Source organism: Pristis pectinata, chromosome 29, assembly GCF_009764475.1.
Source record: "Pristis pectinata isolate sPriPec2 chromosome 29, sPriPec2.1.pri, whole genome shotgun sequence".
Lineage (NCBI taxonomy): Eukaryota > Metazoa > Chordata > Chondrichthyes > Rhinopristiformes > Pristidae > Pristis > Pristis pectinata.
The window spans coordinates 4,323,434-4,335,457 of NC_067433.1; the positions used below are offsets into that span (position 1 = coordinate 4,323,434).

The following is a 12,024-nucleotide window of genomic DNA, read 5'->3' on the forward strand; positions in this document are numbered from 1 at the left end:
AATAGCAAAGAACTCTGTGCTAGACACCTTTTGTATTTATATATTTCTTTAATGAAAATGGTAACATTTCCTCCACAGAGATAAATATCTACATAATTGCTCTGTTAGACTTTTAACACAAAATAAAAAGGCAAGCAAATTAAAGCTTTTTCTTGGTCAATTCAGAACCATAGAGACAGTTCCCCCTACCCTTCCTTATCATTCAATAATATAATTGCTTATCTACATCTTTATTCCACTGACATTTTATTAACATTCAATCCTTTCACCCAACAGATCAATTTAAGCTTCAAGTGTTTTGTTTGGGGGGGGGGGAAAGAGTGCAGGCATGTTGCAGTTCCTCCACTGCCCTTTCGTGTGATGGTCATCCCAACATCACTCTGAAACCCAGCCTTCATCCTCAGATTTACGCCCTCCCTGCCCCCCAGCTTCCCACAACAGGGGAAATTATTTCTACATCAAACCTTCCATCACCCACACTTTAATTAGATCCCTCAAGTCAAAGGGATGCAAGCCAGGCTCAACAACTACCTCCGCTAATGCACCCCTAACCGCACTCCGGTGAATCCAACGTTGCATCATCCATGGACAGCATCTTCTCCCTAAGGAAGTGTCCCATGGAAAGCCACATTTCCCAACAGGATTGAAGCAGGTGTGGAATCTTGTCCTGCCTCTAAACTTCAACTGCTTTAAGGGGCTGGAGTAATTTTCCCTCTACCTGTTGACTTGCTTGAAATGATCTCTGGATGTAGACACCAAAATATTTCAGCTCCTGGTTTCTCATCTTTGAGAAACTTCTATTTTGCCTTCCATGGTCCGAGAGTTAATAATTCAACACTTCCTCATTTTATAGAGTCATACAGCACAAAAACAGGCCCTTCAGCCCAACTGGTCCATGCTAACCAAGATTCTCATCTAAGCTGGTCCCATTTGCCTGCATTTGGCTACCTTTCCTATCCATGTACTTGACCAAGTACCAGGGCAGGCACAGTAGTGTAGTGGTTAGCATGACACTATTACTGCCTAGTGACCCGGGAGCCAACGTCCCATTGAATCTTTCCTGTTCTCAATAATGGGTCATTAATTAGCAATTGGACTGAAGTATTAAGAATATGGATGCTTCCCCATTTCCTTACAGTATGGAAGGAGGTAAGTTGGTCCATCAAGTCCGGCTCACAGAGCTATCCCATCCCCTTCTATCTGAGGCACCTCACAGGAGTCACCTGTTGGACAGGCCTCAGCTGGCAGGTCCCCTGTTTGGCTGATGGTTCTTTCCAGACACTGACTGGAGGACAGCTGCACCCAGGAGATCCCAGGTTGCAGTATTAGGCTGTTCACCTGAAAGGCACAAGAGAACAAGACGCAGTGTATCCCCACCCGAAGCCCCTGCAGAGAACTCTCACTGAGAAAGCAAGAGGGCCCTTCCATCAGAGAAATACAATAGACTCAATGCTTCCACAACACAAAGCTTCAAGGTGCTGGAAATAAACTTTCTACTGTCAGACCACCAAAACCTGGTCCTATTTTAAGGCTGAATGCCAGTGTCCACTGCTGGCAGAGGGTCTCAGGCAAGGGGCACCAAAGAGCTTAGAGTAATCAGCCAGATTTAACAGTTATATTTTATTACTGCTCATTACTACAGAAAGTTGGGTCTAAGCCAACTTAAATTGCGTGCTGTCCAGTCACCCATTTATTGGGTTCCATTCACGTGCAGGTAGAAAGTTCTCCCCAAACCACTCAGCTTGTGTTGGGGACAGGTGGAACAGCCGGGCAGCGAGAGGACATGATCTGTTCTCTGCGAGCCGGAGGCAGCAGATGCTACGCCTGCTCTGCCACCCCCGACCCCGCCGCAAACTCCGTTCAAAACTGGTCAGTGGTTGGCACGTCAGCCCGCTGATACCGGATTCTCAGAGGGGGAGAAAAGGGCAGCGGTCTCCTGAAAAGGTCCGTCAAGTCAACCGGGCCACGCGGGAACTCAGAGAAGGTAGCCAACCTGGCATCAGCAGGAGATGGAGGGTGAATGGGAGACTCTCAGCTTCGACCGCCCACTCCCTCGGTGTCTGCAGATGCAAAAATGGGGAGTTAAAACCAGACAAATGAGGGGTTTGATTCCCCCAGAGCCAGCTCCACCTTTCAGTAAGATCATGACTGAACACATCACAACCTCAACCCTCCATTCCCATAGAGTCCGAGCACTACAGCACAGAAACAGGCCCTTTGGCCCATCTAGTCCATGCCGACCTGATCTTCTGCCTAGTCCCATCTACCTTCACCCAGACCATATCCCTCCAAACATCTCTCATCCATGTACCCATCCAAAATTCTCTTAAAATGTTACAATTGAACTTGCATCCACCACTTCCGCTGGCAGCTCGTTCCACACTCGCACCACTCTGTGTGGAGAAATTCCCCCTCAGATGGTCCTTAAATATTTCACCTTTCACCCTAAACCTATGTCCTCTAGTTCTAGTCTCACCCAACCTGAGGGGAAAAAGCCTGCATGCATTCACCCTATCTATACCCCTCAATTTTGTGTACCTCTGAGATCTCCCCTCATTCTCCTGCACTCCAGGGAATAAAGTCCTAACCTATTCAACCGTTCCCTATAACTCAGGTCCTCAAGTCCCAGCAACATCCTTGTAAATTTTCGCTGCACTCTTTCAAGCTCATTGATATATCTATGGTAACCTTTCACCCCCTCGCTTATCAAGTCTACCTACCTCTGCCTAAAAATAGTAGGAGATTCCTGTTCTACCACCGAGGATGAGAAGACTTCTGACCTTCTCACCCCCTCCCCCCCCCCCTTTATGTGGGTGACCCCTTATTTTTAAACAATGACCCCAAGTTCTAGATTCTCCCACAAGAGGAACCATCCTCTCTATGTCCTCACCACATCAAGACCCCTCAGGATCTTGTGTTTCACTCAAGTCCCCTCTCCCAGACTCCAGCAACTACAAGCCCAGTCTGACACATCGTTCCTCATAGAGCAACCCACCCATTCCAGATAACAGCCTTAAAAGGAATGCATAATGACAGGTTTGCTTCTGTAAGCGTTAGGCAGTGAGGGAGCCTGCGGGGAAGGTCACCACTCGGTGTTAAGCAGGAGGTGGTGTGTGGGGAGCAAAGCCAATGTGCAATTCCCCACCTCGTGCTTCACCCCGCTGCACGGAGGCAAGCCCCACCCCGAGCAGCAAAAAAAAAAAAATGGGGAGTCAGAGTCACAGAGCAATACAGCACGGAAACAGGCCCTTCGGCCCAACCAGTCCATGCCAACCCCGGTGCCCACCCAGCTAGTCCCAATTTCCTGTGTTCGGCCCATATCCCTCCAAGCCCCACCCCTCCAAATGCTTCTTAAATGATGCTGTTGTACCTGCCTCAACCACTCCCTCTGGCAGCTCGTTCCATACACTCACCACCCTCTGTGTGGAAAAAGTTGCCCCTCGGGTCCCTTTTAAATCTTTCCCCTCTCACCCTAAACCTATGCCCCCTAGTTTTGGACTCCCCTACCCTGGGGAAAAGACTGTTACCGTCCACCTTATCTCTGCCTCTCATAATTTTAAACACTTCTACAAGGTCGACCCTCATTCTCCTACGTTCCAAGGAATAAAGACCTAGTCTGGCCGATCTCTCCTGGCAACATCCTCGTAAATCTTTTCTGCACTCGTTCCAGTTTAATTACATCTTTCCTATAACAGGATGACCAAAACTGTACACTGTACTCCAAGTGCAGCCTCACCAAAGATTTGTACAACTGCAACATAATGTCCCAGCTCCTGTACTCAATGTCCTGACTCATGAAGGCCAGTGTGCTAAGTGCCTTTTTCAGCACCCCGTCCACCTGTGACACCACTTTCAACAAACCATGTACTTGTACTGCTCGCTCCATTACACTCCCTAGTGCCCTATCATTCACAGTACAAGTCCTACGCTGGTTTGACTTTCCAAAATACATCACCGCACTCACCTGTATTGAAATCCATTTGCCACTCCTCGACCCACTTCCCTACCTGATCAAGGTCCCCCTGTAATCTACAATAACCTTCTTCATTATCAGCAACACCTCCTAATTTTGTGTCATCTGCAAACTTGCCGATTAAGTCTTGTACATTCACATCCAAATCATTTATATAAATAACGAATAACAAGGGTCCCAACACTGACCTGACCCCTGCAGCACACCACCAGTCACTGGTCTCCATTCCGAGAAACAACCTTCAACCATCAACCTTTGATTCTTACCTCGAAGCCAATTCTGAATCCACCCAACCAGCTCTCCTTGGATTCCCTGGGACCCAACCTTCCAGACCAGCCTGTCATGCGGGACCCCAAATGCCTTGCTGAAGTATCACCATCTCCAAGGTCATTCACACCTGAATTGGCTTGAACCTCAGCTGAAATGCAGCTGTATTTCTGTGGAAGATTCGGAGATATGTTGGATATGGTGGTCACAGGCTCACCTTGCAACACTGCAGGTCCCACCATATTACCAGCAACAACTCCTTACACAGACTAAGGAGCGTAAAGTGCTGATAACTTCTGCCATTTCAACTCATCCTATCACAAATATTCCACACATCCCTCCCCACCTCCTCTCCTACTGAAAACTAACTTGCACCTCTCTTTCCCAGTTCTGACGAAGGGTCATAGACCCTGAAATGTTACCTGTTTCTCTCTCCGCAGATGCTGCCTGACCCGCTGAGTGTTTCCAGCATCTTTTGTTTTAGGCACACAGAGACGCAAAGCAGATTTAAAAGCAAGGTAGACACAGCAATCAAGACTTAGACCTGGAAGAGGAAGCCTCATCAAAAGCGCCTGGAGGTAAATACACTGTCCAGGGCCATGAAGCCAGTCTCCCTGAAATGTCCAAAATTCTTACAGGACTTGATAGAGTAGATACAGGGTTGCTGCTAGCTCTGGCTGGAACCAGAGATCACAACACAGTTGTTGTCCTTTTGGGACAGAGGAGGAGTAATTTCTTCACAAGAGGGTAGCGAATCTTTTGGAGAATTCCAAAGATTCAGTCACCGAGTACGTTCTGGACAGAGATCGATGACTTTTGGAAATCGTTCCCCGGGTGAAGGATCTGCCGTCGTGGTCCCATTGAACGACAGAGCAGCCATGAGGGGCTGACGGGCCTACTCCACCCATCAGCCAGGGACAGGGGCAGGGAGAAGAATGTGCTTGGACAGTTGGAGGCCCAGTCGTGCAAGGCAAGGACTTGGGGTGGGGCCTTCAGCCATTGGAGGGTTAGAGCCAAGCTGGGGTGGGCTCAGTGACCCAATCCAGGCTGGGCAGGAGGTTGGTGCTAGCTGGAGATTGGGGCCTCGTGTGGGAGCAGAGAGGTGGGAATGGAGACTGGGAACCCCATGGGGGAGTTCAGGGGTCAGCAAATAAAACTAGGGCAATCAGCTGTTCATGGCCCCTTTAAATCCAGCTGTCCTGGGATATATTCAACTCCTTGTGACAGTGTTCTAATTTTCCCCAAAATGTTCCAAATAAAGCACACCACAGGGAATAATCCCATCACTGCCAGATGTCATTCCAGTTTGTCCATTTCCAATCACGAGGCATTGAGATAAACACACTTTTCAAGGTACAAGTATCCCTCTTATAGGCCGGGTTCTGAGTGAATACACTAATATAATACTAGATGCCTTTAAAACACAGATTCAGGTATAATTTGGAGAACATTGAAGGTGCTTCAGCCTGCAGTCAAATAGTCCGCTGTAAGTGAACAGAGAGCGATGACCAACACATCGATCTGTTACTGTTGTTCTCACCTCTTAGTCTGGAAGCTCATGCATTTCCACAGAATCGTGTACAATCCCAGCAGGAAAACAATGAATATCGTGGCTGCTATCATACCTGGAAAGTAGTTTGCATAATTTTTAAATGTCAGTTACAGTAACACAATGGACACTTAATTTACAAGCTCATTGCCAGTTACTCTGCATTCACACACAGAAAATGTAGGTTATTAGAAGCAAAATCGTAAGCAGAGTCACAGTTTATAATTCCTCCACAGGTAACATAACCAGGACACATCCAAAGGGAAGCTCCGATAATTTACCATCCAGTTCTTTGGAAACTCCAGTGGTTTGGCATCTTGCTCTCTTGGATTCCATTCCCCACACTCCCTGTGAACTCACCTTGTTCACTTGGAAAATGTATCATACTGCTGGGAAAATATCTAAAAGAAAAGTGAATTAAAAGCATGCTGGGGTGTTCACTGGAGTAACATCCAACATTCCGGGAAATCTGGCACCAACGTCCTGCATGTGCCAGATTATCGGACTTTCACTGCATCCCGTTCTGTGCTTCAGACCGATGTCTGCAGTCAATCGGTGAAAATGGTGATCCTGGATTGGAGTAAAAACCTACTGGGTTCATTAAATGGCCTTTTGAGAAGAAAATATAATAAACAGGAGGAGGCCATTCAGCCTGAGCCTGTTCTGCCATTTAATACGATCTCGGCCACAGCTTCACGTTGCCTCGTAACCCTCCAGTCCCCCTCAGTGCGAAGCTCTCTCCCTTCCCTCTCCTAACTCAGGCCCGACTCTGCCTCTTGGATCAAGGACGGCAAAGATCTCACTCAGCATCAGCAAGACCGAGGAATTGATTGTGGACTTCAATCATTGAGAGGTCAGTGGCGGAAAGGATGAGCAGCTTCAAGTTCCTGGGCATCAACATCTCAGCTCAGAGGATCTATCCTGGGCCCAACACATTGATGCCATCATGAAGGAGGCATACCAGCGGCTCTACTTCGTTAGGAGTTTCGTAACATGGAATCTCCTCAAAGACTCTTGATGTACAGTGGAAAGCATTCTGACTGGTTGCATCACCACCTGGTATGGAGGCTTCAATGCACAGGATTGCAGAGGATTGTAGACTCAGCCAGCTCCATCGTGGGCACAATCCTCTCCACTGAGGACATCTTCAAGAAGCAGCACCTCAAGGAGGCAGCATCCATCATTAAGAAACTTCACCATCTAGGACATGCCCTCTTCTCATTATTACCATCAGGGAGGAGGTACAGGAGCCTGAAGACCCACACTCAATGATTCAGGGACAGCTTCTTCCCCTCCGCCATCAGATTTCTGAACAGTCCATGAACACTACCTTGTTATTCCTTTTCTTTATACTATTTTTGTAATGAATAGATTGTGCCTTTGCACTGTACTGCTGACGCAAAACAACACATTTCATGTCACACCAGTCAGTGATAATAAATCTGGTTCTGATCTGCAACCCTTTGAGAAAAGATTCCTTCTCTGCTCCATCTTAAATGAGTGACCCTCTAAAATTGTGCCCTCTAGCTATGGATACCCCAACTGGGGGGGGGGGGGGGGGGGGGGGGGGGGGGGGGGGGGGCAGTGGAAAACATCCTCTCAGCATCAACCCTGCCCACACCCCTCAGAACCACTACCTCTCATTCTCCTAAACTCTAGCAAGTGCCCAATCTGACCAGTTTATGACTCCAGACCTCAATAACATGGTTGGCTCTAAACTGTGTTCTGAAGCAAACAAGCCCCTTCGTTACATCAAAGTGCCACAGCAACACAATGTGAAGTAACTGGGACAGACCATACTGCATTGATTCAGACAAATATATTGCCATTCCTTCACTATTATTGTGTGTCTGGATATTGACACCAAGTAGCAGCGCGCTGGGAGCATCTTTACCAGGTGGACCAGAAGGTCCAAGACCACTGCCCACCACCTTCAAGGGTGTGTGGGGATGGGCATCGAATGCTGCTCTGCCCACGTGCTGCCAATGAACAGACTCACAAGTTGATCTTCAGTGTAAACTTCACAAGGCCAAGTGTTTTCAACACAAGCGTCCTCACCTCTCAACTCAAGTGCAGCGAGCAGCATTGACTCGAGACGGAGACGACAGCCAGCTCTTACCTGGAATTATTCCATTCGCTGCCGATGGTCCATTGGTCTGATTGTGAACGGGAAGGAGCTTCTGGTCTTGTGTCAGGTCCATTTATTAAATGTGGGGAGAGATGAGGAGTAGGTTAGACTTCATCCACCCAAACAGACAGCAATAGAATTAGAACAGTTATCCCAATGGGTCACCGCACAAGGAAACAAAGGTCACTAAATCCCCAACCGGTCCAGCTTCATTCCACTCAAACACCCTCCAGGGATTAGTCATGTCCCAGAGCTCTCTCCTACTCGAGGTCAGACCCAAGGTTAGGACATGACCAATCAGAAGCAACTGTCCTTAGTACGGAGACAGTTGAACGCCCAGGGGAAGTTCTCTGTGCGGACTGTGTTACAGTGCTGGGACTGAATGTTTCTCGCCTGACAGAGGACCTCTCCATCACCTGCACCCTACACCAGGTGTCAGTGACCTCACCTTCACCCCACTCCAAATCAGGGTCAGAGTGCGTTAGGGAGACAGCCAGATGCTGGAAGCTGAAGCAACAATTTGCTGGAGGAACTCAGCAGCTTGAGGAGCATCTGTTGGGGGGGGGAGAAGGAGGAAGGAATTTTGGGTCAAGTCCATGTGTTAGAGTGCATAATATCCAGTCTTGGGTAACGGGGGAAAGAGGTTTAGAGGGGATCGAAAGAGGAATCTCTTTCCAGAGGGTGGTTGGGATCTGGAACACACTGAAGGGGCAGGGGCTCTCAAACCGAGTGCAGCACCAGCAAAGGGGGTTCGATCCTGACCACGTGGAGTTTGCATTTTTCTCCCTGTGACCATGTGGTGTTTCCCCCAGGTGCTCCGGTTTCCTCCCACGTCCCAAGGACATGCAGGTTGGTAGGTTAATGCAGCCACTGTAAATTGCCCCTAGTGTGAAGGAGAGGGGTAGAATCTGGGGGAAGGGTTGATGGGAATGTGGGGAGAATAAAATGGAATTAACGGAATCGGGAGCTCAACTGTTGGCACTGACTTGGTGGGCCAAAGGATCCGTTTCTCTGCTGTACAACTATGACTAACATTTAAAAAGGATCTAAACGAACACTTGAATTGCCAACACACAGCAAGTGCTGGTAAATGGGATCAGTATAGATGGGTACTCAGTCAGCATGGACCAGTTGGGCCAAAGGGCCTGTTTCCCTGCTGTACAGCTACGACTGCACTGAAGCTGCTCCACACCACAGTCTAGAGGAAGGGTCTCGACCCAAAATGTCAACTGTCCATTTCTCTCCACAGATGCTGCCTGACCCGCCGAGTTCCTCCAGAACTTTGTGTGTTGCTGCAGATTTCCAGCATCCGAGTCTCTCGTGTCTCCACACCACAGTCTGCTGTAGATAGGGATGATATGGGTGGTGGTGGGGGAGGGCGGGGTTTTTTTTATTATAATCGCAGGTCAGGACTTGACGCGATTCATTCACGACATTGCATCGTAAATGAACCATGACACAAGTGGCGCATGACATCATCACCGTGTCCCCCACCCTGGTGGCGGACATTGGCCGACTCCGTCCTAGACCCTGCCCCTTCACCCACATCATTTAACTAAATACTCCCTTCGGTTCTCTGTGCAGCAAGTGAGCCGTCCTCCCACCTTGTGTGTGCAGAGTGGACACAAGAGACGGCAGATGCTGGAAACTGGGGCAGCACACAAAATGCTGGAGGAACTCAGAGGGTCAGGCAGCGTCCATGTGTGGGGGGGGCGTTGGGGAATGGACAGTTGACGTTTCGGACTACTACCCCTCTGTCCCTTTTCTCTCTCCTCTTGATCTACCCAGTTCCTCCTACACCCACCCCCTGCCCGTCACCCTGTTCCCTTCCCCTCCTCCCCCCATTCTATCTGCCCGTCACCCACACACCCCTCCCTCTGGGTCCCGTCTGGCTCTCCCACCTCCCTTACTTGGTTCCAATGCTCTATCTTCCTCTCCTATCAGGTTCCATCATCCGCAGCCCTTTGCTGCCTCCACCCCTCACCTCCCCATCGCCCCTCCTCACCTGGATCCACCCATCACCTGCTGGCTCTTGCTCCACCCCTTCCCCTCCACCTCTTTATACTGACCATCTCCCCTCTACCTTTCAGTCCAGATGAAGGGTCTTGACCCGAAACACCGACTGCCCATCTCGCCCCCACAGATACTGCCTGACCCGCTGAGTTCCTCCAGCACCTCGTGTGTTGTATCCAATGTCAAGTGCGGCACTCTAAACAGCAACGCTGGGAGCCATTTGTCACTGATAAGGTTGTAAAGAGCACTTACTGTCCATGCAACTGCCTGTGGCACAGGGTTCTGGGAGACCCGTGATGTTCTAAGGAAAGAAAGAGAGAAGGAAGCAGATTCAATTAGCACTTGGAGTGGGAAAGACTTCCAGCTGCTCCTTCCGCAAATTATTTAACAAGTTACTGAACGCTCCCTGGAATTTGGTGAGCGGTCATTCCGCTTGTATCGAGAGCGAGGGAGGTCCTGATTGCACCAAGCGCGAGGAGAATGTTCCTCAGTTTGAAATACACCTGTGCCCTTGTTCACCTCCGACCATATTCTCAGGATCCTCGCAGACTTTGGACATTGTTCCTTTACATTGCATCAAGAACCAAATCATTCCCCGGGTGTTAGCATCAGTGTGACTCTGCCTTGTTTAGCTCAGTCGGCTAAAACACCAGCCTCGTGGTAACATCTGGATCCTGGCACCATGCCTGGTCTGTGTGCAAGTGAATCCAGGCTGTCACTGAGTGACTGCTGGCCTGATGCCCTAGACTGAGCAACTGCCTTCCAATCACTTAACAGACCGAAGTACAAATCTTCTTTGATACAAGTTCCACTAAGCAAGAACACCCAAATACACTTCGTTTTAATTTTATTTCATTTATTTGAAGTCAATGCAGGAAACGCAGCTTCCAATTTACAAGCTCAGAGACAAAGCAGGAGAGACAGGGATGGAGACAGGGGGGTTGGGAAAAGGAGGGTTACGAACAGTTCCAAATTATATGCAACTGCCCCTGAAGGAGAGAGGGTGTATCTTAAGGTGGAGGGGCGCGGGCAGTGTAATTTTCATTGTTGCTGGCAATTGACCCACAAGAGTTGAGTCTCGCACAGGTCCCAAGTTTAATGATCTCTACATCTTGTCCTAGATCATTCGAAGTGTACACAGGGAGCCCAAGGATCCAGGTCACTGGTGATCACATTTGGGTTACTACTGACCTCCCCAGTTAACTGGAACATCCCTTGGAGTGTTCCTCACAGCAGGCAATTCCCTGAAACACTAGAGGGTGAGGGTTAGAGGGGGGAAGTTCAAAGGAGATGTGCCAGACCAGTGTTACGTAGATATATAGATAGACACAGAACAGTGGGTGCCTGGAAATGCACTGCCAGGGGTGGTGGAGGCAGATACTGTAGAGGCATTTAAGAGGCTCTTAGATAGGCAGATGGATGTGCAGATAACAGAGGAATATGGACCATGGGCAGGCAGAAGGGATTAGTGTAATTAGGTGTCATTAAGATATCTATATCTGTCACATGTACCTGAACATCGAAAAACACAGTGAAATGCATCTTTTGCGTAGAGTGTTCTGGGGGCAGCCCGCAAGTATCGCCACCCTTCTGGCACCAACAGAGCATGCCCACAACTTCCTAACCTGTACGTCTTTGGAATGTGGGAGGAAACCGGTGCACCCGGAGGAAACCCACGCAGACACAGGGAGAATGTACAAACTCGTTACAGACAGCGGCCGGAATTGAACCTGGGTCACTGGCACTGTAATAGCGTTATGCTAGCTTAATTAGTTCAGCCCAACATGAGCCTAAGGGCCTGTTCCTGTGCTGTTTTGTTCTATGTTCTATGAACCACTGGAAACTTCCCAACAGGTCAGGACAAAGCCCAGCCGTGACCAGTCCGTCAGCAGGAGGTACACCAATGTAGTCTTGCACTTGAACCCACTCTGAGACAGGTGAACATTTCACACCGAACACCACGACAGTCTGTTTAAATGTAATTGCTGAGACAATGTAATGACTTCACATGATGTGAAGCACAATTATAAGAACAAGAGACTCAAGTAATAAGTTAGAATGGTTGTGGAAAACCCACCAGAAACAGGGAAAAAA

The 12,024-nt window shown here is 48.8% G+C and overlaps 1 protein-coding gene across 2 annotated transcripts in view; it reads right to left on the reverse strand.

The window, feature by feature from the left end:
• Positions 1–28: 28 nt before the first annotated feature.
• sb:cb288 (uncharacterized) overlaps positions 29–12,024 on the reverse strand; it is a 29,343-nt gene continuing 17,347 nt past the window's right edge. Inside the window, exons 2-5 of one of the 2 annotated variants that reach the window (XM_052040784.1) lie at positions 10,183–10,231; positions 7,909–7,974; positions 5,781–5,865; positions 29–2,060 (exon numbers count right to left, since the gene is read on the reverse strand). In XM_052040784.1, coding sequence (XP_051896744.1) covers positions 2,000–2,060; positions 5,781–5,865; positions 7,909–7,974; positions 10,183–10,231 — 261 coding nt within the window. In that variant the 3' untranslated portion in view covers positions 29–1,999. Of the gene's footprint in view, positions 2,061–5,780; positions 5,866–7,908; positions 7,987–10,182; positions 10,232–12,024 lie in introns of both variants that reach the window. The other variant, XM_052040783.1, reaches the window with a different exon arrangement.